At 57.5% G+C, this 24,625-nt stretch overlaps 2 protein-coding genes across 2 annotated transcripts in view; one reads left to right on the top strand and one right to left on the bottom strand.

The window, feature by feature from the left end:
* The window catches only part of LOC119107315 (plexin-A1-like), a 102,098-nt gene extending 94,234 nt beyond the window's left edge, over positions 1–7,864 (bottom strand). Inside the window, 3 exon segments of the mRNA XM_037230739.1 lie at positions 6,575–6,703; positions 6,768–7,745; positions 7,839–7,864. Coding sequence (XP_037086634.1) covers positions 6,575–6,703; positions 6,768–7,745; positions 7,839–7,864 — 1,133 coding nt within the window.
* A 7,985-nt stretch (positions 7,865–15,849) lies between these two features.
* On the top strand, positions 15,850–24,313 carry mEFTu1 (mitochondrial translation elongation factor Tu 1). Its single transcript, XM_037231123.1, has 4 exons — positions 15,850–16,411; positions 17,999–18,746; positions 19,599–19,758; positions 23,657–24,313. The coding sequence occupies exons 1-4, from the start codon at positions 16,111–16,113 to the stop codon at positions 23,891–23,893; spliced, it is 1,446 nt and encodes a 481-aa protein (XP_037087018.1). The 5' UTR covers positions 15,850–16,110; the 3' UTR covers positions 23,894–24,313.
* Positions 24,314–24,625: the final 312 nt, after the last annotated feature.

Here is a 24,625-nt window from a genome sequence, read left to right as displayed (position 1 = left end):
ACGCCTCAACGCGGCTCCAGATCAGCGGCGAAAGCGTCCGGCCGACTCACGGCGACACGCTGACCGCATTACCGCACGATAAGGGCACACAAACAGACCACCGGCGCGCGCCGCGTCCGCCACGGCCAGTCCGCGGGACGCCCGCCGCGACCCGGCCCGCCGGAGAGCCCGGCCGTGACCCGGCTGACCGGCCGACGGCGCCGGTTGACCGGTCGTCGTCGGACCGTATCGACCGGGCGGCGAGCGGCGGGTGAGCTCCGGCGGCGGCGGCGGCGGACGATGACCCGGTGCGTCGCGCCGGCCCGCCGCCGCCGCGCGCTGACGATGGCTCGGCAGAAGACAGGTGTGGCTTCCGACGGGTCTCGCCTCCCTCCGTGTCACGAGGGCCGCACTCCGAGGCGTCCACCAGCGGGTCGCATCCGAGTCGGCACCGGGCTCCGATCTGCAGCTTGTCGAGAGCCGCCCGTGCACGCCCGTCCCGGCGCGGGGTCAGGCCGAGCCCGTGCGTCTCGGCGCGTCGCCGGGCACGCCCGCGCTCCGCTCGGCGCCTGGCACGCTTCAACAACGCGAGCGATGCGCCGGCAGATAGCGAGCCGTGCCGAGGTCCGCCCGCGGCCGGCCGGCGCGCGTGGGCGGCCCACCCGGCCGGCCATGTTGGCTCCGGGGCTGGGTGTGTTGCACACGGGCATCGATTCGACCCGGCGCGGCGCCCGCCTGACCCGGTCCCGTACCTGTGGGACCGCCCGCCGCCACCGGCCGGCCGGCCGTCAGTCGCCTGGCGGCTCAGGCCGCGCGCCGGGCCGCGGCGCACTGACGTTCGCGCGTACACGGACACGGCGGCGCACACATGCCGCGTTCGCCGGGTATGTTTACAAACACATCTGGCAGATGCGTATAGACCAGGCGACGCTGAAAACGAGGGCGCACGCACACAAACACTCAACAGAAAGCGCAAACATCACGAGGCAGGCGAGCTCAGAGCCGAAATGCGTGCGCGGCGGGCCAGTGAAGCTTGGGCCAGCCCCGAGATCAGTCAGGCATCGCCAGGGTGGCTCTCGACGAGTTACCACACGCCGGATGGACGGCCAACCCACATACGGGCCGCAGAGTCGACTTCGCATCATGAGCGAAGCCCCAGCGCATATGCTTCCCGGCCATCCTGGTATCGTCGGCATCGACTGTCACGTGCTCGGTCAGCTTATCACGGGTGTCGCGATACGCTGACGGCGGTCACAGCATGCGGGCACAGCCCTGCACGCGGGACAGGAGTCAGGTCAGCCGGCCGCGTGACCTGACGTCGGGTCGTCCCGTCCGCCAGTTCGTCACGGCACACATCCCGGCCGCCATCCATCCCGTAGCGGCGACCTTGGCTGTGGCCGATAGCATCGGACGGCGGCCGTGCGCCGCGCCGACGTCACATCAGATAGCCGACCGGCCGGCGGGGAGACGCGCGGCGACCGAGGCGGCCCGCTGCGCACCGCAGGTGAGCGCGCGCGCGCCTCCTCTGCCCGCGGCGCCTGCCGGCCGATGGCGGCTAGCGGGCCGCGGGTCGGACCGGTCGGCCAGCGTCAGCTGCGGGCGGCCGGTCTATTCCAGAGGGCCGGCCGACCCCGTCATTAGCCGTGTGCGGCCGTCACCGGCCGGTGCTTATTGCCGCCACTCGGCGCTGTCCCGGCCGACGGTCGCCGCCACCGCAGCACCGCCTCCCGGGACGGCGCCGCGTCCGAGGGCGGCGCGTAGAGGCCGGGCGTTGCCGGCCCCCGCTAGTCTCACGGGGTTCCGCGGTCACGGTCGGCGGTCACGGTTGTCGCTTGCTGGACATGGTGCCGGTCGATGGAACAGATGGTGCGCCATTCAGACCCGAGAGTGTCCGTGAGTGGGTGGACATGCCGGTCCCTATTTCCGCACTCACCTCACGTCCGACCTTCGCCTGCTTGTGATGCCAGCATTGATAACGTACCAGGGTGGGAACTTGGTTCTGTTCTCTGGTTATGGAGTACGCATTCTTACGTTGCAAAACGCTGTGCCCACTGGTGCCAGTGATGTTGCTTTTTGACACCGTATGAGTTTACGTGCCCCATGACAAACCATGGAATCATAGTTGTGGGCGGACAACTACACCTGTTCAAATTCGGGCGCCAAACGTCACTCTGGTACAAGATATAGATGTTTTACTGGCAACAATGGTAATCACTGGAAAAATTACTGGTAAAATGGTCACTGGTAATTGTGGCTTTTTGATGCGCATTTTTGCCAGTAAAACATATATCTCTTGTACTAAAGTGACCTTCGGCGCCCGGATTCGGGGGCTCAGGGCTCAGGGTAACAACCAAGGCTCGGTGATTCCCTCAGCAAGGCCACAGCTGATCACAGATCATCAGACTCAACTCCTGATCTGCGTTCCAGTCCAGGTTCCAGCCACAGCGCCACCAGGGCTGGACGCCGGCCCCGCGTCGCCGCCCCAGCCCGCCGCCAGCGCCGGCGCCGGGCGCCGTCACACGGCGACAGCGCGGCGCCGCGTCGGACCGACCGACCGGTCGGCCGGCCGGCGGCTGACAGGCGGTGTCACGCCATCGACAAAGCGACCCGCCGCCGCAGCGAACGGTCGCCGCGCCGGTGGCCGCGGCACGGCCGGGCCGGCTCGGAACGTGATGCGGCGCGTCCCAGGGACCGTGTCGGAGTAGGGCGGGGCATCGCTCCGCGGCGCGCGCCATCGCTACGAGGACGAGAGGGGTGTCGTACAACAGAGATGGACGTCCGCCAGGCACTTCGGACCCGCCAACACAGCAGACCATCGACGATACCGTGGTCACGCATCACCACAGATAATCGAGATCAGCAGTGACAACATCGGACGGCGGCGGAGCGGGGTCAGGCAGCTTGCGCTGCTGAAGGACTCAGGGCTTGTAGCCGCTGACGGGCTTCAGCACAAGACAGCCGTCCGAGCGCCAGAGCAGTAACAGGCCCGCCGCGCCCGCCCACCGCCCGGGCACGTGCCGGCGGCGCCGGTCGTTCCACCGGCAGACGAGATCGATGCAGCGGATGCTGAGCGCAGGCAGGCCGGGAGGCCGGCGCGCACGCACGTGGCGGCCCTGCGGCGTGGGGACGGCACCCGGCGGCCGCCGAGCCCGACCTCGCCGGCTCCCTGCGCGGCAAGTCGAGAGTGAGGCGTTCCAGGGCAGGAATCCACGCATAAGCGCGCCAGCAAAGGCCCACAAACGCGAAACGAAGTCGTCGAAGGGTTGATGCATCACGCGAATCACTGAGAAATGGTCAGCCAGAAAGTCATAAAGCGTGCGGAGCCCGAACCGATCTCATGGAGTGGAGGCGTGACGGCGTGACAGAGATCGCGCGGCCAGGACCTCCTCCTCGACCGGGGCGTAACAGGTGCAGTCGCCGGCTCCGCCGACCGGCGTCTGTTTGATTTCTCGATCGCGCACCGGCCCAAATGGCATGGGGAAATGGCGCAAGGCTCTGATAACCTTCGGCTGGCGTTGGGCCACCCGGATCACACAGGAGCTCATCGAAACTTAAATAAGACACATGATGACTCAATCTAAGTTTGGGAGTGAGATAGGGACACAGATGGCGTCATTCAGGCGTCCATTTCACAGCGTTCATCTACGCTGAGAGCCAATTAACACAGGACATGCCCGACCTAGAAAAGGACGTAGGGGCAGCTCCAATCAGTATTCCGTCCCCGACCCGCTGGGAAACCCAAATTTAGTTTTACGGTTGCAAAGAGAAGTTTGTAGGGCAACAAAAGTGAGATAAAGGTCCATAAGACGATACCATCGCCATAGGAATTTACGACAACGACGGCGGCCTTTAAACGCCGACAATATGGTCGAAATTATGCCAAGCAGCAGTAACGCCCCATAACTAGGTAGCCCGTTAGGCGGGAGCGCCGAGTTCGCGCGGCTCTTCGCCAGGTGGAGGGGGCCCTGGCCCCACCGGAGCCCAGATTACCTGAGCGCCGGCCGCGGCCCCGCACCCAGAGACCTCGGACGCGACAATAACTCACCATCGGCGAGACAATGAGCGCCGCCCGGACGCCCGCGATGGCCCCCGCAGCTAATTGCGACCTCTGCTCTCGGCGGCTCGCCACAAACACATATTGCGGCGGGGAAAACGGGCCAGGCCAGGCCAGGCCGCCTCAGCTGACGTCACTTTCACTGGGCAGCTGTATTTCGGCCCATCGTCGGCAGCTGATGGGAGCCGCTGGCTGACGAGGTGCGTTCTCACAAAACAGCCGTTATTAGCGAGCCGCCGCCGCAGTTATATAATGTCGCTTCGTCACGGTGAAGAGCAGTGGCCGCGATTTACATTAAAGCATGGCTTCCCGAGTCGGACCGAATTAGCGGAGACAAAGGGCCGGTGACGGCCTCAGAGGCGCTCCATCAGCGCCAGGTCCTGCCGGCCCGCCGATACCTAACGGCAATGGGCTCGCCTGGGTAAAAAGCGCCGTGCCTAATCCCTCCCTGAAAAGGTCCGGTCAGTACGAGGAAACAAAGGACCGGCCGTCCGACCGGCCGGGGCAGGGACGGCGCATACACAGCGCTTGTCTCCCGTTGGTCGGCCGCGGAGGCGGGGCTCATCCACCGCCCGCGCCGTCGGCGGCACCGCCCACCGCCCACCTCCTCCCCGGACCAACTTGGCCGCAGTTATGCAAATGTGCCGGCAGTTAATCACACGCCGCTCTCGCGGGCGACAACGGGACGGTGCCGGGCAAAAAGCGTCCGTCTCGGGGGACGGAGAGGGGGGGGGGGGGCCGTCCGGTCCGGTCGACCTTTCAAAGAGGGCGGCCTCACAACGAGGCAAACTAAAAAAAGTCGCCCGGCGGCACGGCGCGTGATCCCGTGGCTGATTAACCACAGAGCTGGGGTGTGGAGTGCCACCCAGTTGAGGAACGCGGCGAACAGTAAAGACAAGGAAACGCAGGCTGGCGGTCACAGCAGGCAAGCATACATTTCACTGCAGAACGTTGCAAGGCTCAAATCCTGACAGCACTCACAACTCGTGCCAGTGGCACATAGGAGACGTTACAGCAGTAAAAAGACTTGATACGCCATTCTCTCCCCCCCCCCCCCTCCCCTCCCGTCTCGCACCGACGCGGCAACCCGAAATGCGAAAGAAACCCGTATTTCATCTTTGCGCTACCCATGCGCAACGATCCATGCCACGAGAGTGGCCTTCTGACAGACAACTCGACAATATATTGACGCACGAAGTGCCCCACACTAAACGCGTCAATCTCAGGACCAGCGCCGTGTCGGCTAGGCGCCCCATCGCCGCATCTGCGAGAGCCCCGGGCCCCCACTCCTGGCAGTCTGGCTGCGAGCGTCGGCTCGGAACCCACCGGCTCCAACCACCATGCCGCCCGGCGGACGACAAACGGCACCGGACGACAATGGCGCGGGCGCGCCGCGACCGGGACAATGGCCGCTCGGCGGGCGGCGGGCGCGCTCCGGCCGCGACCCAGATCGGGCCGACTCGTCCCGACCCGTCCGCCGACTTTCGGTGGCCATAACGAGCGTGGCGGCTAACGAGACGTCCGCGGCCGCGCCCGGTCACGAGGCGGCCTCCGGCCCGCCACCGCCGAGACGGAGCGACGGCCGGCCGCTACCGCCATCCGTTCCCTCTGGTCACCCACCCAGTCAGCGCGCACGGGCCGCCTGGTGCGGGGCCGGTCGTCCGGCGGCTTTAGCCCCGCGCCGGCCGCGACGGCGACATTGACACACGGGCTAAGCCGGAATAGAGCCGCGCCGGCAGTCAACGGCGATTACATGAACCTGGCCCGCGACTACGACGCTCCCCACCCGGCGCCAAACACTCGCTTGAGCCGTGAGGCTGCGCGTGGCCGACCATCACACGTCCTGAAGCGCTCCCGGTACGACCCACTCGAGCCAGATTGGCCCGCTGCGGCCCGATTCGCCGCCGCCAGCGAGCGCGGCAGCCCGGAGCGGTGCACCAACACGGCGCTCAGCCACGCGGAACACCGCGCATCCCATCCCTGCCCAGCCGTCGGCGGGTCGGCGCGCGGCGCGAGCGCGGGGGCGCCGTCTGCCACGATGACGGATGGCGGCGAGCCGTCGCCACCGGCGCACGTCATCGCCAGAAGTCATCAGGCGGCGGTGGCGGCGATGACGGTCGGGCCAGAGCCTCATCTCGAGCCGTCGGCGGGCGGCGCCGCTGTTGACGCCGGCCGCTTCGGCCGGCGCGCCGCTACAAAGGCGGCCGGTCCGGCCGAACGGCCGGCCGGCCGCCGCCCAGGAAATCAATAGACGCCTGCCGGCGTACGTGTGGGGACTGGCAATGGGCGCGCGTCGACGGAGCCGGCCTCATGAACCGGCTCATGACTGCAGGGCGCGCGCGCCGCCGGCCGCGCCCGCGGGTGGTGGAGGGGAGCAGGCCGGGTTGGTCAGCAATCGCCGGCGATCGCCACCGCCGCTGGAGTGGCCGCCGAAGACCGCCGAGGCGGTACGAGTGACCAGCGCGACAGTAGTGCCGATGAAGTGCCGGCTCGAGGTGCGCTGGAGGGGAGCGTGACACCGAGCGTCGGCCGGGTACTCACCGTCGAGACGCACTTCTTGCCGGGCGAGATGAACTCGAGACCGCGATCCACGTTGCCGCGGTAGCACTCCATGATGTTGCGCGTAAACTTGTGCCGGATGTCCTTGAGCGAGTACACGCACAGCGCCGACTTGTTGGTGGGCTTGTCCGAGTTCTCGCCCTCGCTGCGCTCGCTGACGGAGAACACGGCGTACAACACGTCGTCCTGCGCCGTGATGCCCAGCTTAGTGGCCACGTCCGAGCCGGCCGTGGCCACGTGCGCCGCCTGCGCCAGGTTGTACTTGATGCCCTTGTCGTCGATGCAGTCGATCGGGATCTCGGTGTATGAGTAGTAGTGCGGGTCGTCCTGGCACACGCGCACCAGCTTCGAGATGTACGGGCTGGTCTCAGTGCTGCGCCGCATCTGCGTCGTCAGGAAGTAGCTGAAGCCGTTGGAGCCGAAGCCGTACACGTAGCTGATGTAGTAGCGCTCGCGCGCCAGTGAGTTGATCGACATGCGCGTGCCGGTGGTGACGGCCAGCTCCGAGATGGTGAACATGCGGTCGCGGTCGAGTGAGCGGCTTGACACGGCCGGCACCTCGTTGCGGTAGGGCGCGCGCGCGCCGCCCGTGAACGTGACGCCCACGTACAGCACGTGCGTCTCGGGCGGGTTGGGCGGTCCGGGCGCGATAAATGCCACCGTCGAAGCCGTCTCGTTGTTCGCCACCACCGCCTCCTCGGCCTGGCGCTCCACCACGCTCACATTGTGCAGGTTGCGCACCTGGCAGCGTCCCTGGAAGAGCGAGCCGCACACGATCAGCGTGCCGTGCGTCTTGTCGATCACCAGCGCCTTGTTGACGTTGTCCGTCGGCCGCTTCACCACGTACGCCGGGCACTCGTTGGCCGGCGAGCACTCGGGGTCGTCGTCCTCGGGCCCCGTCTCCACCGAGATGACCAGGTCCAGGTCGCGGCTCAGCTGGTACAGTCGGTTAATGGCGCCCACGTACACGCGGCCGGTGTGCTCGTCTACCACCATGTGGTTCAGCTTGTCCGTCACGAAGCTGTCACTGAACTCCTTCACTATGTAGCTGGCGCGGGCGGCGGCCGGCGCCAGCGTCGCCAGCAGCGTGGCGCAGAGGGCCCACGGCGGCCAGTGCGGGCCGGCCATCCCGCGCGCAGCGCCCACGCGACACCTGCGGACACATGGCGCGGGATCAGTCAGCGGGCCCTGCTCAGAGCACGGTACGCCGCGGCGCAGCGGGCCAGCCAACACGGGAACACCGCACAGAGGCGGCCGCTTGTCCGTCGCCATTGCGGCTCGCGGTGCTCTGCCCAGCCACTGACGAGGCAGGAGGCTCGCTCTTGCTTGGCAGGTGCCACCCCAGGACAGTTACCTGTCACGTTACGGATGACTTCCGTCGCAAATGAACTCACCCGTGACACACACGAACGACTGTAGGCCTCAGGTGAGGATTTGTTGTGACGCGGCTACCTGTGGCTACCAGGTCACTGACTTCGCTAGCTGTCAATTACCGTGCCAATTAAGTGTGCACGCTTCTGGTCAGATATGTCCAGCCTTTCAGATACGCCCGGAAGCGGGGCGTCCTTCCCACCATTGGCATTGGCGTGGGACCTCGGTGCACATGGGTAGTTGTTCGCCTCCCTCTCTCCCACCTTTCCCCGTCGACTCACTTAGAATCCTGCGGCAGTACCCTCTGGCGTTGCACGGCAAAATGGATTTAACCCGCTCATTTCACCCAGCTCCCAGCACCCATACGATCATTTTTTATCTGCCGCTCTGCACGGCGACGACAATGGCCGGCTATGGGAGTGCCGCGTCGGCCGGGCCGGCGTGATTCACCGCCAGGCCGGGGGTCTAAATCGGCCGCATAACTACCGGAACCATAAACAAACAGGCTCTGTCCGCCGGCCCGCCGGCCGGGCGACCAGGCGAGCGAGCAGCGTCACACCCAGACGGCGGCGACGGCGGCGGCGGCGGGACATCCACCGCTGCGGGCCACGCTGGGGGAGGGGCGGCGAGGAATGCGGGGAGCCGACCGCCGTGCGAGGGCGGCTCCGCGGAGACGGCAGTAACGCCGGACGACTGAGCTCTTCAAGTGGCCGCGTGCGGCATCCGATTACCGGTGCGCGTCACAGGCATCGCCGGCTGCGGCCGCTCTGCAGGGCTGAGCCGCAGCGCCCGCCGCGCCATTCACGCAGCAGGTCAGCAGGTCTGACCCACATAAGCGCGGCCAAACTGGCAACAAACGAGCCCCACTGAATTTCCCCGCTCTCGGTGCGGGAGAGCCCATCTATACCACTCAGCCGTCTTTTGCGGAAAGGTCGGGCGAATCTGGCGCCGGCCGTAAATGGATGGCGCGAGCTCAGTGCCCGGTTCGATGTTCTATCGGCGAAGTAACGCCTCCCGAGTGGCGCGCACCGGCGCCGTCTCTCGTCGCACTGCCGCGGCGCGCCCGCTGATAGATCAGCGGCAGCAGCGCCGGGGTCAGCGGGCCAGCCGAGGCCAGCGACCACGACCATGTGCACACCGCCGGCCGCTTTGTGTAAACACGCATGACCCGGGCCTGTGGGCCCCCATTAACCTGCGGAATGTAAACACGGATACCACGTTCGCCCGCGGCGCTGACGGTCGCTGAGAAGTCCTGTGCACAGTCTGCAGGCGAGGCTGCAGCCCACGTGCCGATGAGAGCCCGGGGCGCGCGTACCGTCGCCACACGTCGCGGCGTCAGCTGCCCAGGGCAGTACAGTGCACACACAGCCGGCGGTCGGCCGTTGGCACCGGGTCAGCACACACAGCCGCATTGTGAAGCAACGCACATTGGCCGGCGCTCGCCACAGTGGCACTGCTCAGAAGACGTCTGAGCGGCGGCGCAGCAGCTAGCTCGAGACCGATGGGCGGTGCTCGAGGCGCGACGCTCCGCCGCCGCCGCCCCCGTCCCTGTCCCCGTCCCCGGCCCCGGCCCGCCGCTGAGAGGCGCGTGTTTGATCAGAGGCAACACGCCACGCCCAGTTTTGCCACCAACGCGCCAACGGCCCCGACAAAAACGCCGGCAGCCAACAGCGGGAGCCGGGAGGTGAGCTGCGCGCGACGGCGGCGTGGGTGCCGCCGCCAGATCGGCCTTCCCGCGGCTGCAGCGCGGCGTTTGCGACGCCGCGAACGTGCCAAGCAGCCCAGGCCCGATCGGGTCAGGTCGGGCCAGGCAGCGCTGAGCGGCCGCGGGGCGTACCGCGGCACCGTCACCCGCGCCAGTGGGCGGAAGAGGCCGCGACGATGGGCCGGACGTTTGCACTGAGCGACGGCGCCGCGTGGCATCGGTCCGGTAATTCGGTCCCGATGCCCCGCGCCACAGGAGGAAACATTGACCGCCAGCCGGATGGGGGCGGCGGCGGTACATCTGGGTGGCGACGCGGTGTGGGGACAGAGACGCCACCGGCAGCCGTTCTGGGAAGGCGCGGACACGGCTGGTGCGCGCCTGGGCCAACCGGCCGGACACACGATGGCGCGCGCCACGCCGCTCGGCCGGCGCCGGCTGCCACAGACGGCAGCCGGAACAGGGAGGGACAGCTGTGACGACGCAGAGTGGAAGGACGAATCAAAGCAAAGATATGCCGCTGCGGGCTGGCACGCAGAGTTCCGTGCAGCGCACGGTCGGCTGGGAGAGGAGCCTATACCGCACGGCAGTATGGGCCGGCGGCGTTGAGAGCTAGCTGCCTGTGTATCTTGCCCCCGGACGGGGATGGCTCCTCAGCCCGCGGCGGCCGGACGAGAGCGACAGCCATCTGTCCGCCACCGAGCCGGGCGCAACATCCGCCACCGTCTAAGCGACCATGACGGGAGAGCGGACGTGCGCCGAGCAAGCGGAGCCGGGCTTGTGCGAGAGGCGACCGACAGCCGTCCAACTGAGCAAGATGCCAATCTCCGGCCGGGCGCTGCTCGGCGCAGCAGCCGCAGGTCAGGTCTTTGGTCTTTTCCACCTGGCGCATGGCGCTTCAGTTACAACCAAACAACGGGGCACCACGGGGCAAACGTCCCAAGGCCGCTGAGCACTTTGCAGCGTGCGGTGCAGTCGGTCCACAGGTGCAGCATGCCCACCTGACCCCGGGGCGCGTTGGCAGCGGCCGGCATACCACGGCGATCACAGCAATCACGGCCCCCGGCGAGCCGATGACCGCAGCGACCGCAGCGCGGCCACGGCGACGGCCGCCAGCCGCGGCGCTCGCGGCACCGACCGAAACAGGAGCCGACCTGTCCGGGCGGCCAGGCGGCGCCCCCCCCCCCCCCCCTCAGCAACAGGCGACGTACGTGGGGGCGGGACCGATCACGTGTCAGTTGACCTCTGCTGGCGGCCGGGGCCGCCGCGGGTCGCTGATGGGTCGCGCCCCGTTGCTTGCTTCGCGTCCAGGCACGGCTCAAAGCCGGATCGCCGGACGACGCCATTCGGACGTGATATTGAGTTCAGCTCAGCAACCGAGGCATGGGCCGTCAGAGGCGTCGACTGGCGGTCGGGCCGAACAACACGCGAGATATATATTGATTGTAACACCTGTCCACCGGCGGCGCCGCCTACTGTACTGTGCCTTGTCCGCCCGGCACTAGATTCATTTCGATTGGAAGAGCACTTCAAAAACTGTCAGTGTCAGGGAAATATGGTCCGTAGGTCTGAAAGGAAGGTGCGGGAAACCCTGTCGTTTGCAGGTATGTGAGTCAAGGACGGAACGTTGCGTGATTAAACTAGCATTGTGCTAGTAACCTATTCCCATCCGCCGTAACTCCTCATAGCCGTTTCAATCAGGGGTTTTTTAAGTGACAACCGACAGGCCCACCTATGGCACGACATACTGCGGACCGGCAGGCGCACTAAAACACTCGCAGGTGGTGAAAACTAGTCTATCGCCTCACCACACCCCGTGCAGTTCGTGACCGACGTCACCGCCGAGTCTCGTCCATCTGTGCGCGCGTCCGCGACAGCAGTCGCTGACAGCAGCGCCATCGCTCAATGCTGCCACATCGCACTTCTCGGAATGCCAGCTCGGCGCACCGACTCGGGACCGGGCGGCAGTGGGAGTGGCGGCAAGCGGCGCGCCGCTGCCGGCTCCAGCCGCACCAAATACGGCATATCAAAGCATCAGACATAAGCCGGCCTCAATGGCCGTGCCGTGTCGTTACGTGCCAGAATGCCGGCGCGGGAGGCCGACCGACGCCCTTGCGGATGACAGTGACTGACGGTCGCTGGGACAGAGGCTTGCTGCTAGCAAGGCGGGACGGAGGCGAATACGATAGAGAAGCCGAGCGGCAAAACAAACGACAGACGATCGCCAAACAGCCGTGACCAATCAACGGTATGACGGGCAGCCAGCCAGCTCACTGCGGTTCCTGCCACACATCGGCACTGTCGCATGGCCACATCCGTCGGGGCATCAGCGCCATCACTCATCTGACGGCGGCCCGAGCGTAACAACGAAGCACTTGTTCGACATTCCCTGTTGCACACAATGAGCCCATCCATCGACGCCAACTAGCCTGGATTGGATTTCAGCATGCGTCTAATGTCAGACCACGCAACTCCCAGCTGCCCACCTCCACTCTACCAGCTGACCTCTGAATCCTCGTGCTGGTCGCCAAGGCAGCCTGTCCGACAGCACCCCTCCGCTGCCAGCCAAACATCTCCCCCTCCCCTGCCCGGTTCGGCCGCGCCGCCCGAGGGGTCGGCGTCGGGTGACGTCACGCCCGCGTGCCGGACCTGCCGGCCGGTGAGGTGTCGGACCGGCCGGCCGGGGACGGCGCCGCCCGCAGCACGTCTCGACAGGTTGGGCCCGCTGCCCCGTTCCCTGAACGGGTCCGTTCCCGCCATCGGCGCCGGTGTCGGCGTGGCCACCCTCTTCGGAATGCGCCTTCCCTCACCCAGCACTCCCAGTGGCCGTTTTTGGTGTCGGCCTCCCCATCCATGTCACTCCCCAAAGTGCCCAAAGTGTGGTAAATGGCGGAGAGCCCGCACCTCGGCTCCCCAGCTGGGCCACGAGGTGTGCCGGTCTCGGACCAGCGTGCGCGGTAACCCCCGTACGCCATCTCCATGTACCGCGCCGGGAAACCGTGTCCGCCAAGGCCGCCCGAGACAGAGTGGAGGCCCGGCCCGTACGCAGGTGGCGGCGGGGGGCGCCGCGCCCGGCCACAGCACGAGCCGCGAGACCTGACCCGACGCGCCACAAAGTGACGCCGCTATCGGCTCACTCCCGGGGGCGGACAGCCCGCGGTGCCGCTGCAACGGCGGGGGCCCGCGGCGGCTGTGACGCTGTGCGGACGGCGCTGGGACTGCGGCGGCCATCTGTCGCTGTTTGCGTGTCACGCCGCCCACTATCTAGAGCTATCACTGTCACCACACAGATGCTTGCATGATTTAGCTATTCTGCTCCCTGTCTCCAATCAATTGGAGACATAATTGGTAACAAAATCTGGAAATCAGCACATGTTTTAGTTACTTGAACTATAATGGAATAAAAAAAGCATAAAGAGTAAACACAATCAAATAGGCTGTTGTCAGGCACCTTATTATGCTGTGTTCAATCAGACAACTGAAAGAAGTGTTCTATAACCATGCAGTGTGTATGTGTACCTAAGCAAACACATACCACAAAGCACCAGGACTTTCTGTGATCACTGGAAACTATCTGGATCAATGCAATCACAGGAAATATCACAGTTGATGCCCTTTACAATGTGTGTGTAAGGTTGTCCACCACATGCTGCAAAGTAGCAATATGTAAGGTGTATTTGGTCAGCTTAGTACTTCATATAACATAACACTCAAAGAAAGCATTATTATCTCTAGAGCATGCAAGTTTAAAAGCAACCAGTCCTTACAACAGTGGAGTAAAAGCCTTTCTGGTACAAAATCCCAAAATATAGTGCAGCATTTCTGTAAAATAGAAATAGCATACCAGCAGCATGAAATAAAGCTGGCAGATGACCTGCACAAAAATATCCTGCAAAATAAACTATATGGCTATCAATTGTTTTACTTCAATAACAAAATGCAATAATAAACAAAATCATAATATGAAAACTGTATACACAATTATAAGATACACAGGAAGTGTTGGAAAACTGGCTTTGTATTGGATTAAATATATCCTGACAAGGTTTTTCTCTAAAAGCATCATGCTACAATATCACAGCCTCCCTGACGTCCTGGTACATAGTTATAATTTGTCGCCAACTTAGCTGGTTCGTTTTTAGCTTTTTTGCCAGTTTTCTTTTGTCAGTCAGTTTAGGGAAATCTAGCTGTTCCACACATCACCAACCTCTTCATGCCCACTTGAGAACTTCTAAGTGCTCCAGATAAATGCTGTCTTATTTTGTGCGTCCCATGTCAATTTCATAGCCTCCAGCATTTTTTCATTTTGTGCTACTGCATGAAATTCCTCAATATTGTCACTCCCTAATTCCTAATAACAATTCAGCAGTCCACCATTGTCTGAACCTGATGCTTATTCCAGAAATACCTTCACTTCAATCAGCTGAAAAGTTCCTTAGTTTTGGGTGTGTAGTTCCCTGATCCTGTCTATCTAACTAGGTACAGAATGCATGACCAGTCAGGAACTGACAACAACGTTCGCATAGACATAAGGCATAACCAGAAGCCCGATCAAATAGGCCTCAAGGTTCGCACCTCATTACCCTTACCTCATAATTGAAGTCCACCTGACATGGGGTAGTACATATCACGCAAACACCACGCACCTGTTGTTCGGCACCCCGAGTATCAAAGCCCGTTCAATCAAGTCAAGTGAAAATGCCGATGGATTTACTGCAGGACAATTCAATGTCCCGTAAATGGGATGCAACCACGCAATTCCTTTACACACTCACGCACTCCACCCTCACTCTCGCAACTCCGCGCACCAATAGACCTGGCTTCAGCCGAATCTGGTAGGGGAACAAATGGACTCGTCCAAGTAGATAGAGCTGCAGAATTTTAACCTCCAGGAGTCCAGGGCGTTGAATGATAAATGAATACAGCAAGGGGTGTCAAAAAAATCAATAAATTTTAATTCCGTGAGAATTATTTTGTTCAACTCACCCAAAAATTTTCAATACGAAGCCTGTAGGTCCATTTCCTATTAACTGCTAGCTGCGGCATGAACAGTACTCCGTACACCTGAATGTCGGGAAGGCGCCATTACAGCATAAGGCTGTCAAATGTTGTTTGCACCTAAAAGTAGGGCGTCGAACTGATGTCTATCATCAATCTTCAGAGTCCTGCTTCGAAATAGGCAGTGGATTGGTTTATGTTAAGATCTTTGAGCATCCAAAACATCTTTTTATATATCTTCAGCACTCAAAGCTAGTCTCGTGATGGAGACTTGCAGCTGGAGGAAGAAGATTTCTTTAAAGGTGTCGCCTGCGCTGCCCGGAGTGATTACAGCGTATCTGCACGTATATGCAAAGGTATGTGGCAGGGATAAGATACGCTAGAGACAGGTCAAACGGTGGAGCCTCCAGAACCACGGCACCACCATTTGGACACGTGGGGTTGTTCGAAGAAGACAAAGTACCGGGCTGCGCAAAATACATCGGTGCTCCCAAAACATGTGTCCCAACAACTTCTAGCGTTCTCTAGATGCATATAAAAAGCAGAGGCAGATGCATACTGCTTCATTTCTTAACAGCTCATATCATTCCATGCCTTGACTAATTGTAACTTTAAAACTGTTGCTGTTTGTAACCCCGGTGCAGATGCTGACCCCGATGCCCTGCTGCAGGACCCCACCAAAAAAGTGTACAGTCTACCTTTGACGAAATCTCGAATTCGTCACTGATCTGTCCTTGGATCCCAGAGTCTCCCCCCCCCCCTGGTTGCGCCTCCGTATGAGATGCATGCTGCGCATTTCGGAACCGCAAGCTGGCGCATGCTTAACATGTGATAGCTGACCTGGGCGCATCACGATACATCACATCCGTCTAGGCAACAATGGGTAAGGGATGTGTCGTAGATTTATCCGGGGTGATATCCATTGCCCAATTTTTTAGCGTGAGCTGTTTAAAAATGATGAATGGGAGATAGAAACTATGGAAAACACCACCATCAACCACTTTATTCTTGATGGCGTACATCAGACCACTGCACTACTTGCCACCACTTTGTTTGGCCGCACCACTTGGCTGCATGATTTACCATAGAAATCTGCCGAAGTGTGCTGACCTGTAAATTAGTAGCATATTTCAGACGCATCTCAGGTTGACAAATACTGCGCACATATTTTCAGTGCATGCTGGCGTGACGTTTCGGCGGCGCGCCGTGTAGTTTGTTTTGCGTTTGCTTGGGTCGTGGTTGACGCTGGATAAGCAGATACATCAATGAATGATTGGGTTGGATCGATTCCTGTAGAAATGCATTAGTGCTGTGATCGGATATTTGAGTGGAGAGGGTTTAGGCGCGCATTCCGAAGAAGTACGCCTGTTTTCGCCTGTTTAGTTCCGCGAGGCTGATTTTCACATTCAAGTGACGAGTGCAGTGCCAGGAAGATATCAAAGCAAGGATGGCCTGTATCATCATCCCTCGCACAAAAGCCTTGCATTTTGTGAAGAATTGTCTGCATAATGCATTTGCTGGGAACATCCAACGTCTTCCCCAAACTGCAGTGTCCCAACTATGCTGTGGAAATGTTCGTGGTCTATCATCAACAATGACGCTGCGTGCAGGACCACCAGCTCCACCCACTGGTGGAAAGAAGGTGTTCCAGAGGGATAAGCCACATGTTAACATTGGTACCATTGGACATGTTGATCATGGAAAAACAACACTCACGGCAGCGATCACCAAAGTACTTTCGTCAAAAGGTGGGTTACAGCGTGTCTTGGTTCAGGCTATCATTTATAAGTTGTAGTGTGTATTTTAAACTTGCAATATATCCAAAATAGCATTAATATGTGGTTTCTGTGTCTGTGCAACAGGTTATGTAATGGTTTGTTGTTAGAATGGCTTGTTGTGGTGATAGTACTAATGTGCCTCCATGGTGTAGGGGAAAGATCCTGGACTTGTAATCCAACATCACTGGGTACAAGTCCTAGAATGGGCACATTGTTTGGTCTGACTGAAATGGAAAGGTCAGCTGGCAACTGGCCAACAAGGGTGGACCCTGGCCTGGGTCGGGAGTAGCATTGTGTGGCATGTAAAACTCTCCCCAGTCCTGCCTGGTGCAAGGGCAGAGGCAAAATTATCCATTGAACTGGGCAGTAGGACATGGGTCATGGGTTCAGGATACCCACACCAAGCTATGCTTAGCATGTACTATGAACCCATAGTCATCCATACAAACCATTTGGAATAGATTAATATAAAAAAATATTTAATTTAAAAAATTCTCACTCCCAGCATAAGTTGGTTAGGGCCTTTTTTAGGGCATTTTGCTTTGTCCTCTGGTTCTAGCAAATCAGTCATTCACTTTGGTATTGTATCATTTGATATCAGTGTTTTACATGTACCTGATCACTATTTCTAGCTCAAAATCCAAGTGTAAGGAAAAGTTATTTTTGTTATTGGGTGTGAGTAACACCACTTTGTATTCCCAGGTAAAAGCAATGGTGCATCAAACTGTACTAGTGAAAGGCCACATGGCAAGAAATGTATGATAGCCTCAGAGCCTGGTGCATAGTTGACAACAAGCTGATTGTATAGAGAGCCAATGTTTCAAAGGCTGGGGATGTATCAAAGTGAATGTTGCAAGAAATTCCCTCAGAATATTTTCCACTAAAATGTGTAAATTTAAGTCAATTTGGTCTGGCCTGAGTTGGCTGCTCACAAGCATTAAGAGCCTGCAGCACTTCTAATCTAGTCATCCATTCAAGTTTTATGGATGCATTAGCCTGGCATAATACTGTGCAAATTGTGTCTGAAGTCCAGTAGCCCTTGCATGCAGCACATAATTTTCTATCATGAATAATGGGCATTCACAAATAACTAGCCACATATTGGCTGTTAATCAGTGCATTTTTGGTGCTCTGAACCCAAAGAAACCCGTGCAAACCATTCAGAACAAGTTTATCAAAAGCACTTCATTTGAAGTTGAATTTTGCCAAATAGTACTGCCTAGCATATTCCATTTGAATATTTGATTAGTGGGCAAGCCTGTGAAACTTGTGATGCATTCCTTGCAACTTGTAATTGTAATCTCCTAGTTGCAGTTCTCATTTATTACATGTTTGGTACTCATCTTTATTACTATCATGCTGGTTGTTGAGGCAAAAGGCAATTGAACTTTACCCTTCATTTACCATATTTTTTTGGCATGCTTTCTGATAATTGAAGCCTGATTTTCAGGGCATTTCAAAGCATGCTATGCTTCAAAATGTCACAGGATGTTTCCATCATCCCTAGACAAAGTTGCATCAGCGAACATGACGCTGACAAACGTTGATCTGCCACAGGCAGCGCACAGGCCAAGAAGTACGACGAGATCGACAACGCGCCCGAGGAGAAGGCGCGCGGCATCACCATCAACGCGGCGCACATCGAGTACGCCACGGACGCGCGCCACTACTCGCACACCGACTGCCCGGGCCACGCCGACTACATCAAGAACATGATCACGGGCACTTCCCAGATGGAGGGCGCTGTGCTGGTGGTGGCGGCCACCGACGGCGTCATGCCGCAGACGCAGGAGCACATGCTGCTCGCCAAGCAGATCGGCATCGAGCACCTGGTTGTGTTCATCAACAAGGTGGACGCCGCCGACGAGGAGATGGTGGAGCTGGTCGAGATGGAGATCCGTGAGTTGCTCGACAAGATGGGATACGACGGCGAGAACACGCCAGTCATCAAGGGCTCGGCGCTGTGCGCGCTCGAGGACAAGAGCCCCGAGATCGGCGCTAGCGCCATCGACCAGCTGCTGGCCGCCATCGACCAGCACATCCCGACGCCGGAGCGGGCGCTCGACAAGCCGTTCATGATGCCGGTGGAGGGCGTGTACACGATCACGGGCCGCGGGACGGTGGTGACGGGCCGGCTGGAGCGTGGCACCATCAAGAAGGGCTCCGAGTGTGAGTTCTTCGGCTACAGCCGCCAGCTCAAGACCACTATCACGGGCATCGAGATGTTCCACCAGACGCTGGAGCTGGCGCACGCCGGCGACCAGCTGGGCGCGCTCGTGCGTGGCGTCAAGAAGGACGACATCCGGTAGGTGCGCCGCGCCCCGCCGGCTGCTGGAGGGGGGACTGGAAACGTCAGACATCGAGGATTAGTTGTGATTGGGGCTTTGGGGCGCTTCGACTCCGCGGTCGTGTAGTGCCCAACAGAGGCATCGGGGGAGGGTGCGCTCCCGTGGGCGGATGGCCGCACGAGGTCGCTAAACGGTAGCGCTTGTGCGGTTTTTGTGATGTGAGGTTCGCGCAAAATAGCCGCTGAGCATGATGGCAACCATAGATTTAATGTTAATGTGGAATAAAAGTTTAATGCAGATTGATGAAGTAATGCAACGACATACTCGTTGGGCAGTCGGTGAGTTATTTGCCAAAAAAAAAATTGTTTAGCGTGCCTGGTATTAATGAAGTATACATAGGGAACAACTAAATCGCATTTCTTTCAAATATTTGTCTCCAGCAATGTTTATGGCCAAGAGCCCCAGGTGGTATAAGCATGAGCGCATGGTCATTGGCACTGTTTTAAACGTCAAGTATTTGTGTAAAATTTATAATTAATTTCTTGACATCTTCACTCAATCAGTAATTTTCAACACAAGAACCCGTCAGTCATAATTCTTGAGATTGGCTCCTCAGCCTCCGTCACATAGATGTCCATTGGCCTTTGTTACGTGTTGTGCAGTGCTAGGTTACTTCGTTTTCCATAGCGCAGCTGAATTTCTCCAGATATGGTTGATTTCGACAGATGGCGTTCGATGTGGTCGAAATGCGTTCCGCTGTGCCATCCCAAACTACGATTGACTCGGGCAGTCTCCTTCCTGTGCGAGAGTCCGAATGTATCGTTGTCATGTGCAGTAGCCTATGATCCGTCACAGACATTCTTTTGTAGGCGTGGCATGGTGATGTGCAAGCCAGGCACGATGAAAGCGCACGACCACATCAAGTCGCAGGTGTACGTCCTGAAGAAGGACGAGGGAGGCCGTACCAAGCCTTTCACCTCCTTTATCCAGCTGCAGCTGTTCAGCAAGACCTGGGACTGCGCCGCCCAGGTATTTATCATCACGGAAGCTATTGACGTGCGTCCTCTGCATTCGCTTTTTTGCCGGTGGTGTGTTGTGAAATATTGGTCATAGTAGAATGGTGGTTGCAATGTCGATTTACCATCGAGCACGATGTTTCAGGCTACAAAGAGCTTAGTTTAGTCATCAGTCTGACTACTGTCCAGATGTGGCAATGGTGTTAGAGCTGAATATTGAAACTGGAACTGCTACTTTTGTGTCTACTGACACATCCAGGAGGTGCCGATCCACGCAAGTAGTCGGTCACATGGATTGTGAAAAATGGTATTGGCTGAACCCATAAGTGGCATCCTGTATCGCATCAGAACTGCAGGTCGCCATTTTCCTTGTAGCATTCCAGCTGCATTCATAGATGGAGTCAGATGCGCCACAGTGTAGACGCATGCAGATGGTAGGCATGTTATGTGAAGTTGGTGATTGTTCTGCCCTTCACTTGCGTGGTAACGAGGTTGAACAATCCGTGGTGATTTGAGGCATCGATGACTGTTGAACCAGTAGGCAAAAGTTAGTCACGGTAGGTGCGCGAATTACGAACAAGCCAAGGAATATGATAACTAAGAAATATCAGTATAGAATGGCAACATGTAACAGTCGTACAACCAGTAAGTTTGGAAAAAATGTGCAGACGTCTGTGGCGGGGAAAGAAGATAAGTGTCTTGCATCACTGCCTGCTATCTGATCTGGTTGATAGCTTAATATGGTCCAATCAAATGTAATCTATGGAGCTTATTGGAGGGTCCAGTTGATTGATTGTTGTCTTCTTTGCAATATTGATCAGCATTCTTGGCTTGCAGGCCATAGGCACAGCCATTCTTATAAGACTGCTTGTTTTGCATGGATTTAGCTATCTGTGTTCTTCAGCTCATCCTGAGTCTTCAACTCAGCATGCTTATGCAGATTCACATGGTACCTTGGTTGTTATTGCCACGTGGGGCAAGCAAGTTTTTGTCACCTTTTGTTTGGCTTTTATTCCGTTAATGCTTGCCAGACATTCTGTGTTATTGTGCCCCCACATTTGTAGTGGAAGACATACTCCTCACTCAGGACGTGTTGGTTGGAGCAGCAGTGAGCGTGGCGACTACCTGGACTGGTGCGCGGCAGGGGATAGTGTAGTACATTTTGTTGCATGTTGAATGCATTGTTACTTTGAACAATCTTAATTCTTCATTTTTAAGTTTTCTGTGTTGATATGACGTTTAACCCTCACCCTGATTCCTTGTGTTTCTTAACGCGAACTGATGGACAGGGTCGATGCTACCCCCACCCCCTTGCCGTTTCCAGGGTAAGAAAGGTAGAGACGGGGCCAAAACGCCAGTGGATTGTTATTACCGAGATATAGCGATTGGTAATATGCTTTGCATTGCTAGGTCAATATTTAGTCAATTGTGAGGTCAAAGGTAAAATTTTCAGAACATTTGCTTGTTTAACTTTATGCACTTAATGTAGGAGACCATGCCTCTTAGCACCATAAAACCTAAACGGGCGTGTTCCTTGTTCAGTTCATAATACAATGGTGCGCAGTTGTATGCAATTTGAAAATATATTAATTTCAACGACTTCATTAAAGGGAGTAATCCTCATTGATATGGGGGTTTAAACGGAAAAAGCCATCTTGAAGATCGTTCGGCAGCTCACAGCTCCGCCGTCCTTAAGACCTAAATCCCTCTAGTTTGTGATCTACACGTTCACGATGATGTGCATACTGTTTCGGGAGACTATTTCGAGGCTACCAAGATATCCATGGCGACGTGATAGCGTCATTCAAATCCTGTTATTCCATGAGCCATACGCCGATCAAGGCGAATACAAATGCATTTGTCGAGTTGTTCTTAACAGGCGTTCGTAAGCACGATTTTTAGATATGGCGGCAGTCGGCCCAATCAACGTTCTGGAAGGAACAATGACGTGTTCAAACAATGACGCATTGAGGACCATATTTACTAAACAAATTGTGTTTTCGAGAGCGGTCTTTACTATTTAGAAGTGTACCAATAGTTAAAGTGAGCTCTTCATCATATCTGATGTTTTCTTCAATATCTTCAAGTGTGGAGCAGTCCGTTTAATGTAACAGGATCGGCCTGGCGCGCGCGTTCCACGGCATGGTCGGCTGCCGCCCGCCGCTCGCGCCGGCTGTGGATCGCCGTGCAGTGTTCCTCCAAAGCTGCCGCTTGTATGAATGCGGAAACGCTGGGGACACTTTTTGTGCCAAAACAAGTGCAGTGTACGGCCACAACTGCTGGATATGTGGCCTCGATTGCACGTCGTGGTGGAGAGGTATCCTCAGGAAGCCAGCGTCACGACACGACACGGCCGCCATGGCAAGGCTCCTACCGACACGAGTCATGCATTATTGATATGTGCCATTACCTCTACTGCAAAACCTGTACAGATTTAACTTGTACGCGGCATTGCTTCTACTCCAAAAAAACTTGCATTCAACATCAGTGCTACGCGACAAAACATACGCCTCAAGAACGTATGTCTGTTACTACGTCTACTGCACAAACTTATGCAGTTGTTCCGTATGCGCGACATCACTTCTTCTGTAAAAACTCATTTTCGACATGGCTGCTACTCGACAGACTTGTACTGCAAAAACGTACTTCTAAAAAGGCCTTCCTGTCCGTCCTTACTTCTGCAGCAAAAACTCGTGCGGTATGAACTCTCTCAGCACTCGTGCCGCACGGCATTAAGATGTCGTTTATGTTTCTGTAGAAGAAGTCATGTGTATAAGTATTGGCTTTTAAAATGTTTTCCCGTAGTGACGATGATTCATATGTATGCATGCTAGTAATGATGGGCATAAGCTTTTTAAGTAGAAGTTGTGTCGGGTAACACTGATGTCCTGTAGTTGTATATGCAGCATATGTAATGTCGCATATCAGTAATGACTGCACAGGCTCTCTTATAGAAGTTATGACGTGCATAGGGTTTTGAAATAAAAGCTTTCTTATAAAGCACTTATGCCGTGTGTATGTATTTGCAGTAGAAATAATATTGTGTGTAAGTAATGACTGCAAGCGTTTGGGGTAAATGTTATGGTGGGTACAGGGTTTTCAAGTGCGAGTCCTGTGTAGCACTAATTTCGCACATACGGTTTTGTAGTAGAAGTTATGCTGTGTAGATTATGGCCATGAGTATTTTCTGCAGAAGCAATGAGCCATGCAACTTTTGACGCGTAAGTTTTGTCGCGTAGCACTGGTGTGTACATGAATTGGCAGTAGAAAAAACCTGGCATTTTTGTCAGCAGGATTTTTCGCTGTAACACAGATGTCGTGGAACCCGGAAAACCGGGCGCTGTAATTGCATCGCCCCGCCCCTGCCTATCACAGGAAGAGTCAAAGACAAAAAGGAGATGTTCCAGGATCCAGCAATGAACGTGAATCTTGAACTTTAAAAGTCCACCAAACCCACAACTTCTCTAGCGTTATGCGGCACAAGTCTTACTCGCTGTGCGTGTGTGTGCGTGCGTGCGTGCGTGCTTGCGTGCGTGCGTGCGTGCGTGCGTGCGTGCGTGCGTGCGTGTGTGTGGGTGTGGGTGTGGGTGTGGGTGTGGGTGTGGGTGTGTGTGTGTGTGTGTGTGTGTGTGTGTGTGTGTGTGTGTGTGTCGGTGCGGGTGCGAGTGCGGGTGTGGGTGTGGGTCGTGTGCAGGTGTGGGTGCGTGTGCGTGCGCATGCATGCGTGCGTGCATATGTGTGTGCGGGTGTGTGTTCTGCAGGCTTGAAAACTATGTCTCTGATTGAACCATTACGTGTTTAGCGTGAAGTTTAGTGCGATTGTGCACTTTTTCTAAGCGTGCTTTTTTCCATCATTCGGTGGCGCCGCGCACGGCTGCGGTACGAAGCTGAGCCGTGCTACCTACCGCCAGGTGGAGGTGAACGACAAAGAGATGGCGATGCCGGGCGAGGACGCGTCGCTGACACTGCGCATGATGCGGCCGATGGTACTTGAGAAAGGCCAGCGGTTCACGCTGCGCGACGGCGTCACCACGCTCGGCACCGGCGTCATCACCGAAGTGCTGCCCAATATGACGCCCACCGAGGTGGCTCAGCTCTCTGAGGGGAAGAAGAAGCGAGCCAAGCGGCTCGGCCTGCCGGTCGAGTAGCCGCGTCGCTCTGCAGGGGACGTGCGCGGCCGCGATGCTCGTGTGAGCGGGCAGCGACCTTGTTAGTGTTTATTTTGGGCGAGCCGGCGGCGCGGTCTCAGATAACCAGGGCTGTCATTTGACCAGTCACCATGTCAGTCGTGTGTACGCGTGAGTGCTGTCGACTGTGCGCCCGTGGCGTTGTGGAGCGGTATGGGAGTGCTCCCGCCTGCACCAGATGGCGAGGCTGACCGGGCCAGGAGGTGCGGCGGCGGCGGGGCGGGCCTTGAGGCGAGCGTCCTGCGGCCCGTGCACCCAGCGCCAGGCTCCCTGCCCGCGCTCCACCACGAAGTAGTGTACTGTAAGGAGCGGAAGGATGTACCGGCCTTTCTTTTTTCTGGCAATTTTTTTTTGAGAATATACAGGAGAGACTGGATAAACCGGGCGAATGTATCGTGAGAGGACACCGATGCGCTGTTCACAGCGGAAATGTGGAACGTTCGACGATGCACGCGTCGATGGCATCAGGGGGCCAAAAGCTGAACTGGACTCTTTCGTACAGCGGAGCGGTGCCAAAGCTCTAAGACGACTTCATTCCGGATCAAAACAATACATAGTATGCAAGGCGTTCCCCGCGAATTGCCACAGGACATAACCATGGCACGCGAACGCTGTCAACCGCTGCCGACCGCGAAATAAATTATCCAGTTCCGGCTAGTATGAGAAAAAGTCACATGCTCAACCGGAATATCT

The sequence above is a fragment of the Pollicipes pollicipes genome, unplaced genomic scaffold (genome assembly GCF_011947565.3).
Source record: "Pollicipes pollicipes isolate AB1234 unplaced genomic scaffold, Ppol_2.1 Scaffold_6686;HRSCAF=7923_pilon_pilon_pilon, whole genome shotgun sequence".
In the NCBI taxonomy this organism is placed as follows: domain Eukaryota; kingdom Metazoa; phylum Arthropoda; class Thecostraca; order Pollicipedomorpha; family Pollicipedidae; genus Pollicipes; species Pollicipes pollicipes.
Note: the sequence above shows the minus strand (reverse complement) of the source record. Positions and strands in the feature narration are given on the sequence as shown.